This window comes from Chenopodium quinoa, unplaced genomic scaffold (assembly GCF_001683475.1).
Source record: "Chenopodium quinoa cultivar QQ74 unplaced genomic scaffold, ASM168347v1, whole genome shotgun sequence".
Lineage (NCBI taxonomy): Eukaryota > Viridiplantae > Streptophyta > Magnoliopsida > Caryophyllales > Amaranthaceae > Chenopodium > Chenopodium quinoa.
Window position 1 is genome coordinate 6,172,984 of NW_018745684.1, and position 27,222 is coordinate 6,200,205.

At 33.7% G+C, this 27,222-nt stretch overlaps 3 protein-coding genes and 1 non-coding gene across 4 annotated transcripts; all 4 read right to left on the reverse strand.

Moving 5' to 3' along the window:
* Positions 1 to 259: 259 nt before the first annotated feature.
* On the reverse strand, positions 260 to 3,014 carry LOC110718145 (stearoyl-[acyl-carrier-protein] 9-desaturase, chloroplastic-like). Its single transcript, XM_021896944.1, has 3 exons — positions 2,657 to 3,014; positions 1,335 to 1,842; positions 260 to 976 (listed from the first exon to the last, which is right to left on the reverse strand). Exons 1-3 carry the CDS (start codon positions 2,764 to 2,766, stop codon positions 416 to 418), a joined length of 1,179 nt encoding a protein of 392 aa, XP_021752636.1. The 5' UTR covers positions 2,767 to 3,014; the 3' UTR covers positions 260 to 415.
* Positions 3,015 to 8,888: 5,874 nt separating this feature from the next.
* Positions 8,889 to 14,065, reverse strand: LOC110717329 (stearoyl-[acyl-carrier-protein] 9-desaturase, chloroplastic). The gene is made up of 3 exons (XM_021895987.1): positions 13,764 to 14,065; positions 10,571 to 11,075; positions 8,889 to 9,873 (listed from the first exon to the last, which is right to left on the reverse strand). The coding sequence occupies exons 1-3, from the start codon at positions 13,895 to 13,897 to the stop codon at positions 9,313 to 9,315; spliced, it is 1,200 nt and encodes a 399-aa protein (XP_021751679.1). The 5' UTR covers positions 13,898 to 14,065; the 3' UTR covers positions 8,889 to 9,312.
* A 10,187-nt stretch (positions 14,066 to 24,252) lies between these two features.
* TRNAQ-CUG lies at positions 24,253 to 24,324 on the reverse strand. The gene has a single exon. It is a non-coding gene; the product is annotated as a tRNA-Gln (tRNA).
* Positions 24,325 to 24,814: 490 nt separating this feature from the next.
* Positions 24,815 to 26,043, reverse strand: LOC110717909. The gene has a single exon (XM_021896695.1). It carries the CDS (start codon positions 25,537 to 25,539, stop codon positions 25,003 to 25,005), a length of 537 nt encoding a protein of 178 aa, XP_021752387.1. The 5' UTR covers positions 25,540 to 26,043; the 3' UTR covers positions 24,815 to 25,002.
* Between the last annotated feature and the right edge of the window lie 1,179 nt (positions 26,044 to 27,222).

Genomic DNA, 27,222 nt, shown 5'->3' on the forward strand with positions numbered 1-27,222 from the left:
GTATCATGTATGGAAATTGTATGGTTTGTCCATGCATCACTACATGATATATAACTCTGGTTAATGCATCACATTCCACACAAACTTGCCACATACCTTACATTAAGGTTAAGGTTAAGGTATTGTTTGGTTGATATTCAAATTCATGTGATGTCTAGTATCCTAGCTTAAGAAGTAAAAACAAAAAATATTACTTTGTATTTAGTTGACATAATGAGACGGATATACCTTTGTGGAAATTCTTACTTTCTATACTCACCTAACAATATTAGTCAATTCAAAGAAAGTGAAAATACATAGAACTTGCAAATACATCAGGATTGCAAATACAAGGGAAGACTGTAACTTCCCAAGTGCAACCAAACGACCAACGAGTATTTTTGTTAGTTTTTTTTTAGACCTTAGAATCCAGAACTCAAAGCTCAACTTCTCTTCCATGGACCCAACTAAAAGGAAAATAAGATGCTTGTTTTGCCCTCTCTCGAGCCCTATGGTCTATAACTCTAATTCTTTGAGGTAAACTACATACATATTCCTGAGCCTTACGCCCTTCAGACGAAAGACCAATAAGCTTCTCAACTTGCCAATAGCCCACAAAATACTGCATAACATCAGCATAGTCCTTGGCACTGTAAACTCCAAGCCGAGCAGCAACAGCAGCAAAGTGATCAAACAAATTGCAGTCGCTGCCATCATACATGAAATGGGCCGGCATAGAGATCTTCTTCCTCATCATATCAGCAAAAGCAAGGATGGTTGTGTCAGGATCGATTTCAAACAGTTTCTGCACTATTTTGCTGTAAGCATTTTCGTGGCGTTTCTCATCTGCAGCAATTATGCCACAAATTTGTGCTAGTTTCAGATCACCATGCTGTTTGGCAAGCCTTGCTGCATTGCCATGTGAAATGAATGTTTCCCTTTCTTGAAACGACGTGTATATGAATCCCAAATATGGATTGTTCTCTGTTTTCGGATCCTGCAATACAAAGACGTCCATCCAATGACAAAAATTTAGTACTTCTTTCAGTTACTTTTTCGATTTTATCGGGTAACATGTAGAAGATCAACTAAAAAACATCCTACATATTAACGAATTAATGTTAACTGATAAAGTATAAAACATATTTCTAGGCCTCAACCATCGGCTTAAACTATTGGTTGAGTTGGTTCTTTAACATTAACAATCCAAATCTTAACATAATTTTATGACCGAATTAAGGCTGTTTTACAAAACCCTGGTGTTTTCAGCATTATCATTAGTATGATAGGAATGTCGTCGTAGTAATTTTTAATAATAACAAGCAAGTTATAAGGAGATGATCGAGCTCACTTACCATTCCTGACCCAATCAAATACTGGATCGTTTTCTCGATGGCTCTCATATCAACACGACCAGAGAGATACAGATATTTGTTAAGAAGATCACCATGTCTGTTTTCTTCAGCAGTCCAAGCTCTAGTCCAAGTTGCCCATGAAGTCGGACTAGAACCGGTTTCATCTCTGACTCCATCCGATGTATTAAGCATTGTCTGGTAAGTTGGAAGAGCATCTTCTGTAATCATATGTCCTGCCAAAACAACAAAGAAATCATCTGGAATCTCATTGGCTCTCTCCTGCAGCTCTTTGGTTTGATCGTAAAAACCCTGTGAAGTTGCATCAGGTAGAAAATCCTGAGGCTGCCAACATTTTTCAACAGGTTTTAAATACATCAAAAGACTCTCTTCTGCCCAATTTTCCAACGATTTGAAGATCTCAATCTTTTCGGGTGCCATAGAATGTGCTACTTGATTAATAACCATCTCGCGTCCTGGGCTATAAGGCTTCTTTAGACTTTCGACTCCCCTGTACAGAGGAACATTAGCAAATTTCTATGAGAAAATAAAATCCATGTGCGATGTGCCTTAATATTCTTGTGCACCATGGCTACGATGCTCAAGATCTTCGATCAATTGATCACTTCAAGCATCCATGGCTTATTTACCACTTCAATTTTTAGATACGTATCACATTTTACACTTCATATTAGAGCATATTCCCTCTGTTTGTGATTAATTGTTACACTTTTCTTTTTCATCCAGTAATTATTATTAATTGTAACACTTCTTTATTTGTTAAATATATACTATTTTGGATTACTATTTTTATGTACCATATCCTTTATGATCAACATGTAAGGATCAACTCACTAACCTCACATGCATTTTTCAACAGGTTTTATTTACATGCATGTTTTGGATTACATGTTTCCCATATCTTTTACAATCAACATTTTATTTTCTTAAAAAGGGAAGTCTACATTACAATTCATTCATCAGCAAAATATCATAATCCACAAAATTTCCTCACCACCCTAGGAAACTTCATAAATCAACACTTGCTCTAACACTGTCGAAACTAGAAATAATTAGCTTGCTGGGACATGATCAACATGCTTACATATTTATAATCATCACAAGTTCACACTACTTGAAATTACTAGTGGACAAGGACATTAATAAAAATTTGAAATTGAGGAAATAAATTATTGAGTATAGGCCTTTAGGAACCGAATAATGAGTAAAGTTCGATCTACTAATTTAAAGCTTAAGGAGGTTCGTTCCATCTTAAAATAAATGGCAATGGGAGGAGTTGCTCCTAGAGAAAGAGATTAACTTACTTAGGAGAGGAGTGGTCGAGAGTAAAGGTCATGCAGAATTTCGAAGCTTTGACATTGAGAGTGCTCACTTGTGGGAGAGTGTACAAACTTAGAGCCATTGTTGTTTGCATGCTTTACGTGTTCTTCAGTAGTTCTGATCACAATTAAGCAAATCTTAGGCTAATGAAAACACAAACGTTGAAGGTAGATGAAATAATGAAACACATTGAAGTTCTATGATGTTAGATTAGTCTTCGAAATGGGCTTAAGTATAGGCTCACTAAAGATTTGAATACAACATATATAACTACTTTATCAAATATTAGACTCTAATAATTCAACACTTAACAATAAATTCTGATAGAGTTATGGGAAAGAAAATGTTGGAAAGCTTACTTATACATGATGAATATACACGAGTATATACAAGATATTAGAACATTAAACATACCGAACTATGACTAGATACAATAGATGACTAGGTACGTTAGCTAATTATAAGGGATATACTTAGACTATCAAACTTAAGGAGTAAATCAAGGGATTTACATATTCTAAACAATAACTAATAAAGATGATATTTATACGCCCCCGCAAGACGGACATTCGGAATGAGAGACCGATCTTGGATATAACATCTCAAATCTTGTTCAATGTAGGAACTGAAGTGGTGGTAAGAAAGGTTGCATTACATTGTGATTCTCCAATAAGATTTGGAGGGAGTGGAGCATTAGAAGGGTTTTTTTTTTATTTTTTTTAAAAGGAGATAAAGAGAAAGAAAGAAATGTTTTTTTTTTTCGATGTTGTAGATAGATAAGGTGTTTATAAATGAAATAGGGTATTTGTGACATGAGGAAAAGGAAAAGGAAATTAAAGGCGGAAGAATAGTTACTCTCATAATGAGGAAAATAGTTACCCAACCATTACCTCCACAATGAGGGTACTAGACTTAATAGTTACCCTATCTTCACTTATCACAACACTACCATTACATAAACTCCTTGCAAACACTTCATCACTATCTCCTCATCCCCCGTATTTACTTTCATCATGATTGTTTTGTTTAGTTTGACTTTTATTATCCTAGTAACACATTAATCTCAATCCGAACATGCCATAAATGTAGAGAAGTGACTGAGGAGAGACTAGTACCAAAACAGATGAAGCAGCTAGTAATGTAGACTTGTAAGTTGTGAGTTGTGGGTGAAGAAGGGGTAAGGTTTGAGTGATGGTTGTGAGTTCAGACTTGAGAGTACTATATATGGATCGGAGGAATGTCACATCAAATTAATTTGAATCAAATAAATTGGAGGCCTAACAAGGTGGTAGTGAGTTGAGAGTACTAATGTGGAGTAACAAAAACTTCGGATAGGAGGAAGAATTATAGAATAAGGAGTTGGTTATTGGGTGTTTTTCACGGTTTTTAAACACTAGCGTGTGCTTGCAACTAATGGGAGAAAAAAAATATATAGAGAGGTTTCTTCACCACCATAAAGGCATGATAGAAAAATCATAATGGTGGTGATAGTGGTTTAGACCGAATGTTATGTTTCTCCATAATGGTTTTGGAGAGAGAATTTCATATTTGGTAACACATGGTAGGTAAACTATGGGATACCGAAAAGGGATTGTTTCTCCGTGTAAGGAGTTTGGAGAAAAAAAAAATTATAAATGGTATCTCTTGGTATATAAAATACGGGGTGCCAAAAGAGTTGAGCGAAAAGTGTGATTTTGGTTTGAAGCTTTCCGAGAAGGAAGTTTGATATGTTCACCATCATTTGTCGCCGTCGACAAAGGGTTTTGATAGTGTATTGCCATGGTAGTAGCGGAAGCAAGAAAATATGGATCAAAAGTTCATGATACCATGATAGAGTTATGAGAAAGAAAATGTTGAAAAACTTAATTATATTGATGAATATACACGAGTATATATAGTACAAGATTAGAACATTGAACATATCAAACTATGACTAGATACAATATATGACTGGGTATGTTACCTAATTATAAGGGATATACTTAGACTATCAAAATTAAAGAGTAAATCAAGGAATTTACATATTCTAAACAATAACTAATAATGATAATGATTATATTTTCATCTTTATCCTTTATAAATTCATGCTAAAATTTGTGAGTCGAAGTGTAGTTGAAACGTTTGTTACATATATGAGTTGAATTGTGAAACGAGTAATGAAAAAGAATTAGACTTTTAAATATCTTATTTAAGTAACTAATGAATCATAAACATTTAGCCATGCAATATTATACTGTGGGCTGTTCATCGGTCCAAGACCGGACTGGATCGAAGTACGAAAAATTAAATTTTTAAGAACCGAAAATCGAGCCAATTAAGCCAGGACTGATCTCGGACCAGACCGAAAAAATTGGTCCAAAACTCGGACCGGACTAGTTTGGACCAATTTTAGAATTTTTATAAAAAAATTCCTAAATTTTAAATAATTTATGTAAAACTCGAAAAAAAAATAAAGGAAAAACAATATTTTAACACGTTTTTTTTTGTATGTTTAGTATAAAAAAGCTCATACGACTAAAGTTTTTAAAGCTTGTTAAGGATAGTCTTAATTATTATTAGAGGTTTTATGTATAATTTTTAGCAAAAAAATCGGTTCGGTCCAAGACCATTTTTATAGGGTTTGGGACCAGACCAGACCGGAAATCGGACCGATTAATTTGGTTTGGTCCGGTCATAGGTCGGTCTGGACCGGTCCGGTCCATTTTTTCAATCCGGGCCAATTTTTGAACACCTCTATTTATACATGGTGATATATAAAGAAAGAAATAAAACGGTGTTGATCATAAGTTAATCACCTTTTTTTTGAAAGAAATAAGTTAATCACCTTTGGTTCGTCGTTTATTTAATTTGAAGCCTAGTCGCGGGACGCATGTGTTGCACTTGTCATCTGCACAATTGTATCGTATAATGTTGTTTACTATGGAGTAAGTCATAGCCAAACCATAGAAATTAAAAATTGGTGTTAAAAACGACAAAGTAGTTCTACTCTCTATAATATTCGATTTCATAATCATTGCAAATCCTATTTCCACAAGCAAAATGCAAAATCTGGTTTCTAATCTACAAAATGTCTTTGTTCTTCATTAAGGGTTTAAAGATGAAAATGAGGGTTTGTAAATAGTTATTATTAATTTACGAAACCAAAGCTAAGTTGCATTGATTTCATGTATTATGCCTTCGATTATTACTGAAATTATATCATTATTATAAAGAATTAGGGTCCATATGTCATTTGGCTGTTTCTTAAATTCAAGTTTTGATTCTAAATTAAGAGGTGTAATTATAAATTGAGCACGTATATGTATTCAAAAAATAAATAAATAAATTGAGCACGTATAATAAGTTCAATATAAAGTTAATCAATCCCTTAATTTAGAAAAATGGAATCAATTTGAACAATTCCCAAATTTAAGATAAACTATAAGAGAATATTGGAATAACAACTTATAATACATGTTTATCAACTTGACTATCTTTGCTGTGTCAGCTCAAATAAGGCTGAATCTACTATTTAATGATGTTTTGCCCCAACCTAATTCTATATATTGTTTTAAAAAAAAAATTGTAGTTAAATCTCAGAAATAAACGAAGGAAGAAAAGGGTAAAATTTATGAATGGGCCCCACTTTCCCGAAAATTTGGACGGAATAGCAATCATGAAAATATAGAAAATAAAAAGTGCAAAAACAAATGTTAAAGGTCAATAAACTCAAAACCGGTTAAAATAGAGGTATAGACGTATAGTCGTATAGATAATCAAAAGAAAAGAAAAAAAAAAAATCCAAAGTGTACGTAAGGAACAAAAGAGAACAAATGCACCTATTACATACTCTTTCAATTCCTTTTACCCTGTCCCAATTAAAATCTTCAAAACACCAAATGACATGGAGTAAATAAAAACGAATAGAGGGATTAGGTAAATTAAGTACTCTATAATCTATAAACTATACTAATTTTGCAACACTAGAAACATTAATTGTCAAATATGATCAAGTAATAGTTAGTATTCACTAGAAATATTAATATTACCTCTGTTTCATAATATTTGCAACAATTAAACATTTTTCACTCACACTTTATGCAAATCGTTGTAAATAATATGAAACGAAAGTAGTATATACAAATTGATCAAATTGAATCTAATGATAAGGCTGGGTGGATCACTAAGTTTACCTTAGACGGTAGTCGAGGTAGACACAACAACGCCATGACATGAGTGTGAGGTGGTGGCAAAACCAATCTTCTTTAGCATTATTGTATGACGAACATGTACACCAAACTAAAGATTGGACTTCAAAAACATGCATGAAATCCCTTATATCAAAAACCCATAAAACAATTTTATTTGTTTTTTGATTAAATGAAGCAATGCATGATGTATTTAATCAAACACTTGGCAAGAAATTTGTACAGTTACATTTGACCAACATGCAAAATGACACAGATATTAATTGACTATGCATGGAAATTCGACAAGTTTGGAACTAATTGAAGATATACACCTGAAAAATCTCTAATATTTTGTGTTTGATAATAATCTTCAGAATGCTGAAAATATAAGAGGGAACATGCTATACTTATATTATTTCTGAAATTCTACACTATAACCCTTTAGTATTGACTTTTCCAAGTTGTGCTCCTTTCTTTTGAAAGTTACACTCTGTAACCTTCAACTTACAATTATGTATCAATAGTGACCTTACCGTTATCTTACCGGTAACGGTCACCGTTAGTGGGGCCCACTTTACACCTATTAAAAAAATTCTCGATTTTCGTGCTGAAAAATATTCCGTTAAAGGTTTTAGGGGTCATTTTGGTCCTTAAGGATCAAAATTGAGCTTGGAGGGAAAAAATATGTAAAAGCTCTGTTTTGTGAATTCGAATTTCTACAGTTAAAAGAATAATGAGAAAACAGGGCATTTACGTTATTTTTTAACCAAATCCGAGCTGAATTTGGATCCTTAAGGGTTAAAATGACCCTTTAAATCTTTAACTGGACTTTTTTAGCACGCAAATCAAGAAAAAAATATTAGTAGGTGTAAAGTGGACTCAACTAACGGTGACTGTTAATGGTTAGGATAACAGTAAGGTCATTATTGATACATAATTGTAAGTTGAAGGTTACAGTGTGTAACTTTCAAAAGGAGGGGGCATAGCTTGGAAAAGTCAATACCAAAGGGTTATAGTGTAGAATTTTCTTTTTTTTATTATTATGAAAATTTCTCTATTTATATTTTAATGCAAAAAGATGCCGCTCTATAATTAAAAATAAAGGGTTAAACGGAGTAATTGTGGAAGAGGACATGCATGCATGTGATTGCAGACGTAGCAGCTGATCAAAATGACAATTCAAACTTTAAAACCAGGAAGCCTGTATCCACCACAAAGTTACGTTAATTCTGCTGCATTTACGCTGAAAGTTGCATCAAAAAAGGAACATCAAGCTAACAAGGAAGTAACTAACTGACAAGGACATTTAAAAAATTATGAAGTACATGCAAGTATACAACCGATCATTGAAATTAAATATCAATAACAATGTCAAACAAAGAAAAAATACATGGTATATGTTAATATTTCATCATTAGAATTTGTACTCCTCAATTTATTTTCACGCAGTGGCAAAAATCGCAGACGCACCACCTTTGGGTGGTTTAAAATAAAACTTCAGTCGTGGTGGTTAGACGACGGTTACAAGTCAATCTATAGCCTACAATCAAGGCTATACTTTGTACTTTGTACTCCGTATTTGATTATCCTACCCAAACCTATATACCTAGAATGACAAAATTATACTATGACTGGAATCAGATCAACCATTCAACCCAAACAGAAAACAACCTTAAAATCAATCCGAACTTACTCACCTGAATACACCCAAACCAAACTTGATCCGAATGACCCATTTGGCAGGTGCTACCACTAGATTGTCTCAAAAAATAAAAATTAAAGAACCAAAGAGGTTCTAGTGAATCTAGATTCTTTAATCGTGCAGAATCCAGCTCACTATAATGTCAGACAGTAACTGCCCCAACAGTGTGGGACCTGCTTGATTAGGGCTTCCACTCTGTAGAAATAGGGAGGCATTGACAGTTGACATGCCATTACAAATTCAGACTCATGCCATCGCATATTGCAAGGCTAACATTTACAACAAATGCATCCTAACAATTGAATCACGAGTTCACAACTTTCACTCGATAGTCGATTCCCGATGTATACAAATAATCACAATGGTTTAGGGACTAGAGTAAGTTTACGATAATGTTTCCAAGTTAACAGCATCTGAAGAGTAGCACATGTCATACCCTAAATCCATCACATTCAAAATTGCTATATTAGAATTATTCAGTAACAAAAGACTAGAAAACAAATACAATACGACCTATGAATCCATTTTAAGTTCAATATAGACGTTTACTAACCTCCCAATCATACGAAAGATTTGAGGTAAAGAAAGAAATAAACGTATCTACACGCAGCCAGACTCCCTCTAAACAAAATCACTTTGGGGCACATGAGCACATCTACCAGATCAGCATGAAAATAATTGTTCCTCTAACAAACACACCTCAGCTTACAAGCTCCTGCCACTAGGAGAGTGCTAATCTTCAATCAATAAGGGTTCAGACATCAGGAGCTCAAAGCTTGACCTGTCTATCACAAATCCAACTGAAGGGCATAGTAGGTGCTTGCTTAGCTCTCTCCCGAGCCCTCTCTTCCAGCTTTCTGATTCTTGGGGGTAAATTGCATACATAGTCCTGAGCCTTTTGTCCCTCTGATGAGAGGCCAGTAAGCTTCTCAACCTCCCAACGGCCGACCAAAAATTCCAATATGTCAGCATAGTCCCTTGCAGTGTAGACTCCAAGCCGCTGAGCAACAGCAGAAAAATGGTCAAATAGATTGTCATCACGGCCATCATACATGAGGTGGGCCGGCATAGAGATCTTCTTCTTCATCATGTCAGCAAAAGCAAGAACTGTTCCATTAGGATCAATTTCAAAGAGTTTCTCCACTATCTTGGTGTAAGCGGTTTCATGTCGTTTCTCATCTGAAGCAATTATGCCACATATCTGTGCCATCTTGAGATCCCCGTGCTCTTTGGCAAGCCTTGCACTGTTTCCATGGGATACAAAGGTTGCCCTTTCTTGAAATGATGTGTACACAAAACCTAGATAAGGATTGTTTTCAGTCCTAGGATCCTGCAGACATATTATAATTATAGAAGGTGACAAAGAAGAAAGAAAAATCTGCGAATAAAACTAACGAAAAACAATGTCTTTGTGTATCAAACAGCATGGACGGGCTAGTGTGTGATCAATTTCTATAACCCCAGCAGAAAGGTAAAGCTAACAGCATTGGGTTTCACTTAAGAATATATAGCTCACTATATATAGATTGTGGAATAATTATCTAAGAAATCATTCCTTTTCCACCCCTTCTTCCAGAGAGAGAAGATCCCCTAATACATAAGAACAAAACCCGAAAAACAAATGAAAGAAAAACAAAATGTAGAAGGAGAGCAGAAATTGAGGAAAACAGGATTGATGGGATAAAAAGATGGAGTTTTAATCCACTTTAAGTATGAGGAAGATCTATTACGGACTCATACATGGTTAACAGGAAGTTATTTTAGGATGAAATACCAGGAAAAATTTGCTTTTACCTAAAAAGTACAGTAACAACATTTGATGACTTCTCTAAACTGCCTCAAAATCTTTCACTTATCTTACAAATGGTTAACCCTGCTTGCACAAGTGCAAATTAAGAATACCTTTGGAAGATGTGTGTCTTTCAAGAAGTAACAACACTCCAATGACTTCCCACACACAGTCCCTATTGTTAATGCAATTTGCAAATTCTGAAATAAAAAAAAGTTTTAGATGAACATAAACTCACCATTCCTGACCCAATCAGATATTGGATTGTTTTCTCGATTGATCTCATATCCACTCGGCCAGTAAGATAGAGGTATTTGTTGAGAAGATCACCGTGCCTATTTTCTTCAGCCGTCCATGCTCTTGTCCAGAGAGCCCATGAAGTAGGACTGGCACCAGTTTCATCCTTGACTCCATCCAAGGTATTAAGCATAGTCTGGTAAGTTGGAAGAGCTTCTTCTGTGATCATGTCCCCAACCAAAACCACATAGAGATCATCTGGGATCTCCTTTGCCCTCTCTTGGAGCTCCTTGACCTGATCATGAAAACCCTCTGAAGCTGGATCAGGAAGATAATCTTGAGGCTGCCAACATTTCTCAACAGGTTTCAAATGGACCAGGAGATTCTCTTCCGCCCAACCTTCTAGAGATTTGAATATCTCTATCTTTTCTGGTGGCATGGAATGTGTTACTTGCACATGCACCTCACGTGGAGGGGTAAAAGGCTTCTTCAAGCTTTCTGCTTCCCTACAATGAGGAGAAGCAACTTATTAAACGAAGTTCTGACTACAATATCAAGCATCATTACGACTCTACAATTGCAAATAGCCATAAATAACAAGACAGACAAATATACTTTGTATCAGATTCAACATGCTAGCATCCCGTTCAAAATAAGTTACAAGAGAGTTTGTATATCAGCATTGAAGCATGCTTGTCATTAAGTTTCTGACTGAAGACTATAGCAAGCATCAGAAACAGTACCAGAGTATCAACTATCCAATTATGGTATATGATCATATTGGCTAACAGTCTTAACTTTTCAGCACAAATGAGCTTTGCAATGTGCTTACTGTTCAAACAGTAACAATCAGGTACAGAAAACAAAGAGATTTAGAGCTCAGCTCACTGTTTAAAACATCTAATCACTCTAAATTCAATTACTCATAGGATGTGCAAATTATAACAAGGAGCTGGTCAATAATGCCTTCATGCAATTTATGATTAAGTTGTCCTTGTTTGGCCCTGCAACTTCTTTTCAACCTCTTCTGGTCTTAGTTCGGTACCTCCTGCTTCTCCTTTTCTGGCGACAAACAGAAGGAGAGTTACAGGACCTGTTCAGCACGCTTGTACTCTTTGTAGAACAAGTACGCAAACTACCCCCAAAAAGATTATGAAAAATATTGATCTTCCAAGAGGTCTTTCCTACTGCAAAGAGGAAACTAGTCTATAATCTATGTACTTATAAAGCATTGTGCTTGCAGATTTAACACCAGCACAAACCCATGTTTATTTTACTACCTATTTCTGGTTTTCTACATTTCTTTCTAACATAGTTTTCATGGTCCACATAAACTCTTCCCATCTCAGCATAGATACCATGACTTCATGGATCACCTGAACTTCTGACTCAATGGCATAAAAAAAACTAAGCAAGTGAATTATTAGTGTCAAATGGGCCTCTGATCTAAAGCAGAAAGTTGACTCGAATTCCCTTGGTCTCCTTTTTTGGACTTCTGATCCGACTTAAATTTTTAAATTCATGTGTAATCATTACTTCAATTACTCCTTGTTCCGTACACTGATAGTCAGCCAATTTGTCCTCACTTTCAATTATTTGAATACTTGTTCTTATCAGTGTATACATAATGTCCACTGTCCAATGCCTAGCATATAATGAATTTTTATATGTTTATCAAATATTTTTAGTCATGCCATTCATTTTAATTTATTTTTTTTCACTCATTTCCATACTCCTGCCTGAAACACATAACACAAGAAAAGACAGAGAGATCCCTGTGTCAACACAAGAGACTGCCAATTTCAACTTCCAACTCCCAGAACTCTAAAGCCTTTCAAGATGGGGTGTGGGAAAAGCTCCAACAATTCTACAAATGTTAGGGTATGAGGCCATATCGAGTCATTGGCCGATAATTTGCAATATTTCCAACTCCATATGTTCCAACAAACATAAGATGCTATGTGCATTTCTCCTCTCATTTTAAGCTAAAACCAAAGAAAAACTGTAAAACAAAGGAAATGTTCTTTTCTGTTCCAAGAAGATAGTGTTAATTACTCTCCAATAAGAAGACAGAGACATGTGGATGCTGCTTTATTATTATCTAATTTACCTGACCATATACACAAACATCAACATCTTGCCAATCCCAGCAGATTAAATACGTAGTATGTCGGGAATACAGAACCATAAGATGAAAAACAATCACTCTCTGCTTAATATACAGGTCTAAATGACTTATCTCATTACTAAGGTGCTTTTCAGATTAGCATGAAGATATAATAAATACGCGATTGCTATCAAAACTCACAAGTATAACATCCACACTCCTTGAACAATGAAGAGAAGAATAAATGCATCAACCACCACAACACTTTTGGCGGAAGAATCAAACCAAAGCCTCAACAAATTTGAAAAGCTAAAAGTCTTCCAAAACTCAAATGAAAATAATAAAATCTTCCAACCTATTCTCCAGCCCCAACCACCAGAAATTGACCACATAAACAAAACAAAACAAAAATAAATGAAATAAACTAAATCTAGTACCCAATACCATGGAAGAAAAATCAGAGCAACCCACCCCATTACCCCAACCACTAATAAATATCACATCTATTATACAACATAATTAATTAAACAATCAAAAACTTAGAAAACATATTAATAAATCATGAATATATAAATAAATTTATTAAAAAAAGATAATACAATATATAAAGCTGCTGTTGCTGTATCAGTTGCAGTGAATTTCAGAGATACCCGCTTGAGAAAATCGCAATATAAACAAACAAACAACAGGTGACATGGCATGAAAACGATGGGTTCCATAAAATCGCATAATAATTAAAAATTAATATTACCACAAGCATCAAATTAGGGCAAAGTGGAAGAACAGCCCACAAAAATGGGAAAAAAAAGAGAGAGACCCAAATCAAGAAAATGCCATAACAATAGTTAATCGTCAAAAATCACACAAATCCAGAATAACACAATCATATTATTGACATATAAACATAAAAAAGAACGAAGAAAAATGCAATTAAAAGGCCATAACAAGAAAATCAAGAATACCCAAATCAAAAACTAGTGCAGTATCATCAAAAATTCCAAAACCCCAGAAAAATTACAATCATATTATCAATAAATAAGCAAGAAAACGCAGAAAAAAAAAATTGTTGAGGAGAGAGAAAACTGACTTAGGAGAAGAGCTGCTGAGAGTGGAAGCCATGACAAATTTGGGAGATCTGACATTGGGCAATCGACGAGTAGAGAAAGAAGGTAATCGACGACATTGGAATGGAGAAGAAACAGGATTGAGATTGAGAGCCATTGTTGAATTTTTGTGGTTTTTTGGTTACGAAATGCTGTTGGGTTTGCTTTTCTGGGTTCACAGCCACAAAATACAAGTAGAAGAGAGAGAAAATGGAAATTACTCGAATTAGAAAATAATATGCTAAAATTTTTCTTTAAAAAAATTGTTTCGACAGTAATAATACTTTTGCTACTAGGGTATGAAATTGGCGTATACTTGTAGTTTACAAACAAACAAACAACAAATGCCGATGTATATAAATTAATAAATGTCTCGATTTATTTTTTACGAGCTGCTTAGGTTAATTTCCAAGGTTAATATTTATAATTTATTTTTTTTATTCAAGAACAGTTTATTTCATCTCACAATTAAATACATCTATTTCCGCGCCACTTAATAAAATAAAAAAATGATTAAATTCTACCTTGTGATATGTTTGCAAGTTTATGTTAGAGTACGAGATAAACTTGGATATTACCATTTTTTTATGCACTCATAGGTAATTAAAAAATACTCTATTGAATCAGAAATTATTTTTTTTATCTACTATGTAATAGGTAAAAAGAGGCACCCTAATGAAGGTTATGGTCTGAAAAGGAAATCTCTTGTTCTTACATTTAAATGATGTTATATTATGATATAAATGTTTGTACAATTATTTAAAGTAATTTAATAGGTGGAGAAAAAACGGTTGATGAGTAATAAAAGTATAATAGGAATTGGAAAATAAGTAGTAGTGCGTTTAAGTTACTCATTAAATTAGGCTCTCTTTTAAATACGTAGTATAACATATATATTATAGTTAGGTTGGTGTGATAAAGTAAATGATGTAGTTGCATAAATTAAATGGTAATTCATTTGCTTTGCTTTTCAAGTCTTAAATAACACATCCATGTATATTTTTAAAGTGAAGTAGCTTAGGAGTAACATGAGACCTTCAAAATCTTTTTCTCTCCACCTACAAAAAATTTAAGAAAATTAATACACATATTATTAAAGATCTCTAAACAAGGAGTAACCATTTTTCTAATCTTGTATAAATGTTTGCCAAAGAAATGACTTGTAATACACTAAAATCAAATAACTCAACTTGACTAAATTAAACCCCGGCCCAAACTCTACTCGAAATAAATCACTTGATTTTATTTTAACCTAATCCAAACAAACCTAACTAGATATGAAATCAATATCTCTTATAATGGTTATTTTATTAAATTTATGCAGATTCAAAATAAAAATAAAAATAAACCAAACTAGACTAAACTTGAAATCAACCTAAATGTATGCATGCTTTAATCAACCATGTTAATAAAATTTATTGTATCATCAATGATCAAACTAATGCTTATTTTAATCATTAAAAGGCATACATTGTTGTTCTTGATTTTCCTTTGAATATGGATTAATGAAACTAGTACTTAATATGGATTTTCCGCGTCAAGTTGCCTTATGGAAATCCCAGCAAGGGGATCACGCCTCTGCCTGGTTTCGGGCAGTCCCAATATCAGGTTTGGGTTAGACTATGAATGGTAAGGCTTATCGTTGTGTTCTTTGCTACCAGTTGGATGTTCCTTTGTTCTCCGTTTTGACACCGTGTTCCGCTTGCTCAAAGTTTTTTGATGGCGATATTTTTGGGGATCATGAAGTGTCCTGTGCTGGGATAGTGGGTATTAAACATCAGCATAATGTTGTTCGTGATACCCTGTTGATATTTGTTTTCGGTCTAAGATTTCTACAAAAAAGGAGGTTGACGATGGATTGACTGAAGGGAATGACGAGACTCTTCGACCTGCAGATGTGTTACTTTATTCCTGGGACAGAGGCCTTGATGTGTGTGTTGACTTGACGAGGTCTCACTACTAGAAAACAGGCCATTTCCGACGGAAAAATTCCGTCGAAAACACCCTGAATTCCGTCGGAAAACCCATTTCCGACGGAATTTCTGTTGGAACAGGTTGTCGTTGTAACACCCCCAAATCTCCCTCTACGGGATATGTAGAAAATACGTATAAATACCGTAGAGATAAACTTTGGCGTATTACCGCCGCATAATAACGCAAGGCTTATATTTCAAAATGCTTTTGCAGCGGAAATTCTTTATTCATTATTAATAGTACTTCAAATAAAACTATTCATAAATCATGACACAAAAAAAAACAACTCAAACTGTTCCTAAGCTAGGTGAAATTCTCGTGGACTCCCATATGCATCAATCAACTTCCACCTGAAAGGTTCACCTGCTTACCATTATGGTAAACAGGGCAAAGCCAAAACCAAAGCACGTATTAGCAAATTATGCTAAGTAGATTATGTGGGAGATAAGTAAAACATTAATTAAAACACGTACGTTTAATTTCAATAATTCCAACACATTCTTTCTAATATCATACTCATGCAAGAACTTTTACAATTCAATTCTTTTCAAGACAAGTTTAAAACGCAATCGATTATATTTCAAAATCAATTCCTCACTAAGTGTGCACACCCCCCAAGTGGTTTACTTTCTGAACAAAGGCCAATCTTGAGGAAAGACTAGGTCATGCAAAGTCCATAGCCTTCTCTAATCCATTCCCTAAGTGGGATTCATAACATATTGATTGATTTGCTTAAAAGCGCCTTTTAAAATCTGTTATACTTGAATAACAATAAACTTGTAAATCGTTTTTAATCCAATCCTTTTTAATAATTTCAATCACGATTCAAAGTCTCTTTTGTTTTAATCAAAATCATTAATTTCAATCCATCATACAACATAATTTCATAAAACATAATTTCATACGGAACGTAATAACATAATTTCATACGGAACATAAAATATAATTTCATACGAAACAATATAATATAATTTCATACGGAACATAATAAAATATAATTTCATACGGAACATAATAAAATATAATTTCATAAAACATAATAAATCATAATTTCATAAAATGTATATAAACATAATTTCATAGACAACTTTCGAAGGTATCAAACCACATCATGTACCTTGATCGTAACACGAGCGATTCACACAATTACTTCACTTCACTTAATCACGAACACCCTACACATTGTTATAACCTTAATTAATATAAGGCTATCAAATAAGCACAACAACTCAACCAACCTATCCTATATGTGCATGAATTAATTATGATTTATTATTACATTTTAATAAAATAATTTTCTATTTTTATAAATTAGTTTATTTAATAATATATATGAAATTCGATTATAAATTTTAGAAATGTAAAACAAGTTTAGGAGAAAGGAGAAATTGAAGGACAAAGATGGAAACCAAGGCAAGGGAGGAAGCAAGGTGGCCGACCGTGAGAGGTGGTGACTGTTGGCAGTGGTGGCTGGTGGTCGCCGGTGAGGGCCGCCGGTGATGGTGGTGGCCGAAAGTTAGAGGGAGGAGAAGAGGAGAGGAAAACCATGAGAGAGAGAAAGAAAGAGAGAAGAAGATTTCTTGAGGTTTTTGGTGTGAGTCTTGGGTGTTTAGAAGGGGTAATTATAGGTGTTTAGGTGATGAGTTTATAGCAATTTAGGGTTGTATGAATTATGGTAATTTCAAAGGATGGAAATTAGGGTTTTAAGGGTTTAGGAAATAATTAAATGTATGGAAGAATATTAGATTTTATTTGGTCATGAAATTTTTGTTTAGCAAGTTTTGAGCTTAGAGTGCAAGTATAGAATAAGATCAAATAAATTCTAGATTTAAGAGTGGAAATAAGGAATATTAAGGGATTTTTATTTTTAATAAAATGAATTAAAATCATTTAAAAAAAAACATGAGTGGCCGAAAATATTGAGCTAAATATTGCTCAATAATTTTGGTCCCTCTATGTTAGTTTTATAGATTTTGTAAAATAATTTTTTTATGCCTAAAATTAATAATCCAATAAAATTTATTTTGTGAAAATTAATAATTGGAAGATAAAATGAGATTTTTATTTTAAAAAAACCGAAAAATATAATGAAGAATTTTATTTTTATTAGTTTAGGAAATTAGTCTAATTTATTAAATAAATTAGGGTGGCCGAAAATATTAACTTAATATTTTTGGATTTTCTATGTTAATTTCAAATATTTTGTAATTATATATATTTTACGAAAATATTTAATTAAACCAGATTTTTATTTATTAAAATCCGAAAATACCATTTAATTAGTTTAGGAAACTAATTTAATTAATTAATTTATAAATATATATGTCATGAAAATAATTAATTTGGGAAGATATTAAAACAATTCAGATTTTTATTATAAAATCCGAAAAATACAATTAATTAATTTAATTTATTTATTTTAACCGAATTAATATAATTTCGGTTTATCTATTTACTTTTTGAGAAATCAAAAATACTATTTATAACATAGGTATATAATAGTTTTATTTATTGGATTATCCATTTTAATTAGTTTTAATAAGACAAATGATTTAGGCGCCAAAATTTAAATATCATTTTGGCTCCAAAACTAAAATACTCTTTAGAAAAATATTTAATTTAGAAAAATACGTCAAATACGAGACTAAAATACTCTTTAATTTAGAAAATACCTTTCAAAAATACGGGGTATTATAGTCGTAAACATGTTTGTAGAAAAAACGGCCTTTTCCGTCGGAATACTGTTTTTCGACGGAATTCCGACAGAATATTCTCGTCGAAAGAGGAGTTCCGGCCACCGAAAAGTCTGTCGAAAATTTCCGACGAGATACAAATCCGCCGGAAACTTCCGACGGAAATTCCGTCGGAAACAGCATAAAAAAAAAATAAAAAAAAAAACAAGCACCACCCCAACCACCCTACCCCGCCCTGTCCAGCCACCACTTCCCCACCTAGAAAATTAAAAAAAAAGGCCCCTTCCCCACACCATCACCACACCATCACCACCCAACCACCTAACCTCCCCCTTAACCACCACCACTCACCACCAGCCCCCACCACTCACCATCAGCCCCTATCCCTTCCCCGAACACCACATCCCCAATTTCCCCCACCACTCCACACCATCACCACCGCACCACCTAATCTCCCCACTCCCCGCCAGCCCCACCACGACAACCGTTCACCCAAAAAAAAAATCGAAAAAAAAATATCCACAAAAACCGTAAAAATAAAATCGAAAAATACAATACAAACCAATCTAAACCAGTAGATTTACTAATTTAATTAGAATTTCATAAAAAAAATGATAATTAAACATTAATAATTAAAGGAAATACAATTAACATTACAAATACATAAAAAAAAACTAAGTAGATCTAAATCTAACATAAATTAAAACTAGATCTACAAAATAAAAACCTTGAGAGTGGATGACGGTGGTTGTTACGCCGTTGTTGTTGTTGTTGATGATGTTGGTTGACGGTGGTTGTTGTTGACGGTGGTTGACGGTTGTTGTTGTTGGTTGAAGTCGTTGTTGTTGTTGGTTGAAGCCGTTGTTGTTGTTGGTTGAAGTCGTTGTTTTAACGGAGATAGAACCGGAAAAAGAAAAAAAGATAAAAATTGATTCAGAACACGGAGAAAGAAAAGAGGAAAGAGAAGAGGAGAAAGGAGAAGAGAGGAGAGAGAAAGAGAAATTAGGAAAGAAGAGGTGAAGGAGAGGCGCACAGAAGGAAGAGGAGAAAAAGAAATGAGGGAAAGGAGAGGCGCACATAAGGAAGAGAGAAGAGGAAAGAGGAGAGGAGAGGAGAGAGAAAGAGAAGAGAGGCGAGAAACAGAAATGAGAAGGAGAGAGAAACGGAAATGAGAGCTTAGGGTTTTTTTTTATATTATTTATTTCCGACGGAATATTCCGTCCGAATTTTCCAACGGATTTTAATTCCGTTGGAAATGTTAATATTCGGTCGGAATCTTCCGACGGATTTTAATTCCGCCGGAAATGTAATTTTCCGACGGATTTTAATTCCGCCGGAAATGTAATCTTCCGACGGAATATTCCGTCGAAAACCCTTATATTCCAACGGATTTTAATTTTCGTCGGAAATTTCCGACGAAAAAAAAATCCGTCGGAACTTCTGACGTTTCCGACGGAATTACGTGTCCGTCGGAAATAGTTCGTCGGAAATCGGCCTATTTCTAGTAGTGTCTTCTTCTTTGACACAATCTGGGTTGTCTGACTTTGCACCTGGTCATGTTGTGTCGGTTGTAGCTTAGCGGAAGCGGGACAAGTATGTATGGGGTGTGTGCCGCGCGTTGCAGGGTTACTGGCTATGGTTTTCTTCCTTTCTCCTTTTCTTCCTTGGGGGAATTAGAGGTTGTTGCGTTGCTGAAGCGGGTTCATGTGTTCGCTAGGACTCAGGATATTGGTGCTCATTGTAATACCCCGTATTTTTATACATATTTTAACTTAAATAAGTATTTCTTAAAGTATTTAAATAATTCGAAATGAATTATTTTTGGAGTTTCATTGATTTAAAAAGAATTATTTTAGTTAAAAGACTCTTAAAAATATTTTATTTCATGATTTGGAAATATTGGGGCATATTATTTTATAAAAAGGTAATTTTAAAGTCAACGAGTTTTTAAAGAAAGTCAAAATACTAGTTTGAATAGGAAAGAGATCGTTAAGGGTAAAAAGGGAATTTAAGTCTAGGAGGGTTTAGAAAGGGAATATAAATACCCATCACATGGGCAAATTGAACCTTGCTCAAGGTGGAGAATACCCAAATGTAACTCTCTTTCTCTCTCCTCTTATTTTCTCTCTTTTTCTCTTAATTTTTCCCCTTCCCCTTTATTTTTATTTTTGTTTCATAACTACCCACACACACCACCACCACCGGCCGGCCACCACCACAACCACCACCGGCTGGCTGCCACCACCAGCGAGCGCCAGCAGCAACAACACCGACCGGCAGGCGCGGCAGCAGCCCTGCCGTGGTGGTGCTATGCGCCGGTGGTCGAACAAAAAAAAATTGTTCTTTTTGATTTTTAATTAAATCTACCCTTAATCTAATAATTGTTTTTGGGTTTTGTGATGATTTTTATGATGTTTGATAATAAGTATTTGTATATAAATTTTCTGATTTGGTTTTAAATTAAAAAGCCCCAAATTACAAACCCTAGGTTTCTAAGTTTATGTATATTGATGGAAATTGTTTATGGGTGATTTAAAGTATTGAAATAAGTGTTTTAAAACACAATTACAGCAATTTAGACGATTTAATAAAGCTGAAATTTTTATATATAAGCTATAATTACGTTTCTTGAAATGATTTTTAATTACCCATTAATTGGAATAAAAGTAAGGATTTTAAATTAAATTTTAGCTTGTTTTAGAGGGTTTATGAGTGATTTAAAGGGTGTATATATTGCTGGAAATTTGTGTGGAATAGGTATTAATGTCTCTTTGTAATTTTGGTTTGTAGGAGGTTTCCAAGTGAGTGATTTGATTTAGTCGTGGCGATTTTGAGATCATATTCAAGGTACGTTCGCGTATTCGGTAATTATTTGAATATGTAGAAGCATGCTAGGCTTTGATAAATTAATTCCAAGTAGTATCATGATAGGTGTTGGTTAGAATTTGTTGATTGGATTGATGATTGGTAAATGATTTGTGATGTATGAATTATTTATGATGAATTGATGATTGGAATTAATTATGTTGGCATGTTGATTATGAACCACACTTTTATTATTGGCATGATAGAGAGCATGTTTAATTAAACTAAATGTTTAATTTGGTTTGGAATATGAAAAAGGAATTTTATTATGGTTCATATAATTTTTATTGATGCTATAAGCATGAGGAAGGAGCTATTTAAGTGTCTATGTACACGATGATTAAATTATATTTTGGTGCCTAAGTGCACTTAAGATATTCTAAACACCGAGGGATAGGATTTGTGGTGCTTTATGCGCTTAAGATGTTATTTTACACCGAGGTAGTTTAAAAAGGATTCAACATTAAATTTATGTGGTCACTAATGATTCAAGAATTAAATTGGTATGTTTGATTGCTTGAATGAATTATAATGTTTGATTGTGTTATGGTTTGAGAGTCATCACCAAGTATAATAATATGTAAAGCAACGTAAAGTGAAAGAGATTACGCACCAAAACTATTGGAACGTATATACCTTGAGTATGAACATATGGGGAGAGTTATGCGACTTTATATTTGACCATAACTTCTACTGGGAGTACGGGACGCTGTATATTCCTTTTTATTATGCGCAGGAATTCCGCCACTTACGAGTGGTTCTTTTATACTGCCACAGTTAGCTCCCGTATTAGTACCCCTTTATTGGGGCAGGTTAAGGGGAAACTCGTTCGGTGCGTAATCAAATTAAATGGATATTGGTAGTCTAGTTAAGTGTTGAATGTCTGTATGCTTGTTTACAAGTGCAACAAGGTAAGTTGTGTGATGATAGGATGAAAGCATGATAGTGTGTTTTATTACGCTTATGTACTCAGCATTGCTGATTGTGTGTTGTATGTTTGTTTGGCCTTGTCTTTACCTTGGCCTTACGAAAACCCATTTCTAATGGCGAGTAGTGGGGACAAGTAGAGAGAAGTTTTTCAGGTGATGAAGCATTTTCATGATGGGCATGAGTGAAAAGCGAATCATGCTTAGTTTTCCATAGGAATATAATGTGTTTTATTTGCTTTGAATATTATTTATTTTATTATGCTCACGAGACTAACGTAAAGGTTTTCAGTATTGTTTGGTTTTAAGGGATTACAATGGTTCCAAGTTGTAGGTTGATTTTGTTTGACTTTTTAAGTTGACTTGTTTTGAATGGTTTTAAAGAGAGTCTTCCGCTGTGTGTCATTGATATTTGCCTTAGCCGTTTTCATGGTGGCGGTAATATCTTAGATTTTCCTATTTCGTATTTCAAAAAGGGCAAAACGGGTGTTTTAAAGGAAAGGAATTTCTAGGGTGTTACACTCGTGCAGGTGCTCACATCTTTAGTAGGATCAGGTTTGCAATACCTAGAGAATCTCGGCCCCCCACTAATTTCTTGTAATTCGGTTGACTTTGTAGGTTATTGTTACTTTTCATAATAATAATAATAATAATAATAATAATAATATATTAACTATTACTTAAACAGGTCATGCTGACATCATTGATAGACTCATGCCAACTTCTTATAAAAAAAATTAATTGAACTCATGATCTCTAGATTAAACATTAGAAATTTAACCATTGAACCATATCATAATTTACGTCCTTTAATGCAAACAAAATAATTATGTGACACATAAAAAAAAATCAATAAAAGTGGAATTCAATCATAATTATCATGCACAATTGTTGTAATACACGTAATGTAATAACACAAGTATTATCTTGTCCCAAAAACTAATATTCCCTCCATTTTTTGTAGTGAAACATTTTTTCTAGGGCAAATATGTCAAACAATTTCATTCAAACAATTTCAAAAAGTACTCACAGTCTCACAAAATATATATATATATATATATATATATATATATATATATATATATATATATATTTTCTTATATTAAATCAATAACATAAGTCAAAACGGAATAGGTGAATAATGTAAAAAGTCAAAATATTGCACTAAATAAAAATGTAGGAAGCATTCTGTGTGTACTAAAAGACGAAGTTTTTTTTTTTTTTTCTTATTCAAATTTTTTTATTTATTATTTTCAAATACGAAGTATGCTTCTGCTATGTTATTTTGATATACAAGCTGTCACATGGACTTATCAGAAAAATAAGGACCAACGACAATGGACTTGTTGTTCCAGTCATCACCAAATGTCCAACTAAATTACAATGTTGGGTCCACTACAACATTGGATCGGATTCACAACTGTAGGGGCGGGTCTACGATATTGGACCATTATAAATATGGGCCCGTAAATCATAGTTCCAGAATATACCATAACTAGTTTTCATGTCTGGCAAATGGGCAATACGCCGGCTCAATATTTTCAGTTATTTCGTTGTAATAATTCCGTTCTCTTGTACTTGTAACGTTTGGTATATTGCGCATTTGCAATATTCAAACCGTCATGCATATTCATTTGACTAGATTGATATTCTTGTGGGATTTTTTTTATTTGTCTCGATTTATATTTTCATAACATCAATTTTTTAAAATTAGTATTTTTATCACTTATTTATACAATAATTCGATATATAAGGAGTTGATTTGTATTTTTTTTGTGTGACTTGTAAAATTGGTTTACTGACTTTACTCCCTTAACTTGGTAGCCAAAAAACTTATCACTTTTGTAAAATTGGTTAAACTTGGTACCCAAAATATAACTACATATAACTTAAGTACGAATTTTTATTGGAAGAATTCACAGCAGATGTTATTAAGCACTTAAACTCAGTCATACGAGTATAGTTTTGACATCGAAAATTACAAATCCTATAAACCCAAAAAAAAACGTGGAAAAAGGTCCTACCGAGATTTGAACTCGGGTTACTGGATTCAGAGTCCAATGTCCTGACCACTAGACCATAGGACCATACTGTTGCTACAAATTCATTTGCAACAATTTTATAACCTTATTAATATTAAAATAATCCTAGTAACTTGGTTTGTTCTTCGTTTCGCTTAATCACCCCCCTCAAAACAAAAATGCATCAATTTTTATCCTGTAAATCGACATTCTTTGGTTTTTTTTTTTAATTGGAACAAAGTGAATGTAAACTTTCGTATTTGTTTATGACAAAATTGGTAGCAAAGAGGCAGATTATTTCTCGGCTTTTTAGATGAAACATCAAAAATTCATATTATCAGAAAATTGGAATATTTACCTCTCTCATTTACTTGGATTGAAAATTATAACTAACCAAGGAACAAAAAACATATAGCTATCCATATAATATAGGAGTTTGCTAAATTAGATAATTCGAGGAATATAACAAGGGAAAAAATTCCGTCATTAACAAATTCATTAACTCGGATTATGTAAACTAAAATCAACAAACAAATTAAAATGTTACCACCATCGATTAATCGAACAACGAACAAACCAATTTCATTAATAATAATCCAAATCAGGATTAAACAAAAGAATGAACAAATGATACTTGAGTTTCACACTACTTACTAAATACTATATATAACATAAGAAACCAAAATAAATTAAACACTTAATTCCCATTGATGAAGAAAAAAAATAAAACACTGAAATCTTCCCTTAAACTTGGAATGGCCAAGGCCAATTCTTCAAATCCTCCTCTTTTCCATTCCCATTCCCATTCCCATTCCCGCCTCGGCCGGTTCCATCAACAAAAGCATGGTACCTCAACATAAACGCCAAACTCATAACAACCCACTCTAGGAAAAACATAACAACACACAACCCACCCGCCAATTTCAGTATTACAGCCGCATCTTCGAATCGAACATACGATTTCATAGCGGATAGAAAGTTGTCTGTCGTGGTGAAGATCAACACCGCGACAGACCCCTGAAAGATGGCTGTCAAGACGGTGGAGACCATATGGAAGGCGTACCATTTGTGGGAACCTGCTGAAGATGCAGCACAACCCGAAACGGCACCGCCAATTGTAAGGATGTGAAGGAGAATGAAGAGGAATCCGATTATTGAAGGGAATAAACGGAGTGATAATGTTAGGAATATGCAACTAGAAGCTGCTCCTAACAGGATGTAATTGCATATTAGGAAGATTTTGTGTGTGTGAGTTTGTGATTGAGTGATTTGGAGACCCATTTGGGGGAATTTTTCTGGGTTGTTGATGAATTTTGGTGATTTTGAGTGTAATTTGAGAATTTTTGAGTGGGTTTAGAGAGAAAAGAGGGAGAATAGAGATGATTTGGGTGGAATTGAGAGAAGGGAGTGATATATAGGAAGAGAGTGGCAACGGTCATATGAAAATTGTAGTGGGTGAAATTGAAATGTGACCGTTGTTAACAGGGGTACGTTTAAAGGTAACGGCTATTATATTGGGTTTTTTCTTTTTTTTTGGGGTGGGAGTTGGGTTTTTGGCTGGCAAAGTTTATGTTTTGCGTGATTAATTTAAACTGATTATAATTCATTTGGGCCATTTGGCTGATTTGGGTATTATCGAGTTGGGTTTATGGGAAGAACCTATTCCAACAAAATGTGATAAAACAGACTCAATTTAAAATTTCAAATGGTATAACCTGGGATCTGATTTTGATTGTTAAATAGCAACTTGAAATCAACCTATAACTCAAACTGCATCTAACTCGAAAGTTAAAACTGGATTTGACCTGCTCCTAATCAATCTTATCCGAAATCAACCCAAATCAAAGTTGACTCTACTCGGAATTTTGTATCCCAATATACTCCATCCATCCTCAAAAGTTCAATTACTAAGTTGAATTCAAGTGAAGAGAAAGCTACAAAATCAATAATGATTTTCCCTCTTTTTTTTCAAGTTGATTATTCTATACTTTTCTTTTTTGCACATTCAATCGTGAGCCCAAACCCACAAATAGTGTTGGGCTTCTAGAGCCAAACCAGACTTTTCGGGTTAGGCTTTGGCTTTGAAAATGCGTTTTTTGGGTTGCCCGAACCCGCACCTTTTTCGGGTTGGGCCAAATCGAGGTAGCAACCTGAATTATTGTTGATTACCTCTACTTTTATCATATCTATTTTTTCAATAAAATAATATTCCACTATCTACGTTCACATCTACTTAATAAAGTAACAATTGATAACCAAACACCAATTTAGCATCTAAAATTATGTGTCAAGATAAGTGTAAAACCTAATTTGGAACGAAGAGGTATCAAGTATACATTAATTGATAAAACATATTGAATCTCTATCTTTAAAAAAGTCTGAGATATATCTTATAAATAGTGTTTGGATAATTATACCCTCTATAATGTTAAATTACTTGTTCGCCCTCGTTTATGTTAATTGCTTTTTTTTTAACTCTTAACTATAGTATGCGGACATTTATACCCTTAAAAATAATATGCTTACATATTTTTCCTTATTAACATTGTCAACAACGAAAGTTAAGATATAATGTCAAACCAAAAAAACTATCTGGACAAAGCTAGCTATGGCGCCGGGCGCCCTGGCGACTACATAAAGGAGTTTATGTATAGATTAAAGAAACTAGAAGGAATCTTATTCAATGCTTAATAGCTTTCGTACTTGTTTTCATTGATGTACATTAAAAAAGAATTTTTGGACAATAGCTATTGATTATTCTATGTTATAAATTTTTTATTTAAAAAAAAAAATCTATTTTATACTTATAGGCAAAGAGTACAAGTGGAAATTAATTAAGTGATTAATGGAACTATGTTTTTTTTTTTTTTTTTTTGGACAACACTATTTTGACAGTTGCACACTTGCACAATCTCAACACAATTGGTAGTCATTAAGAAAAGTCAATTGGTGATAATCTGATAA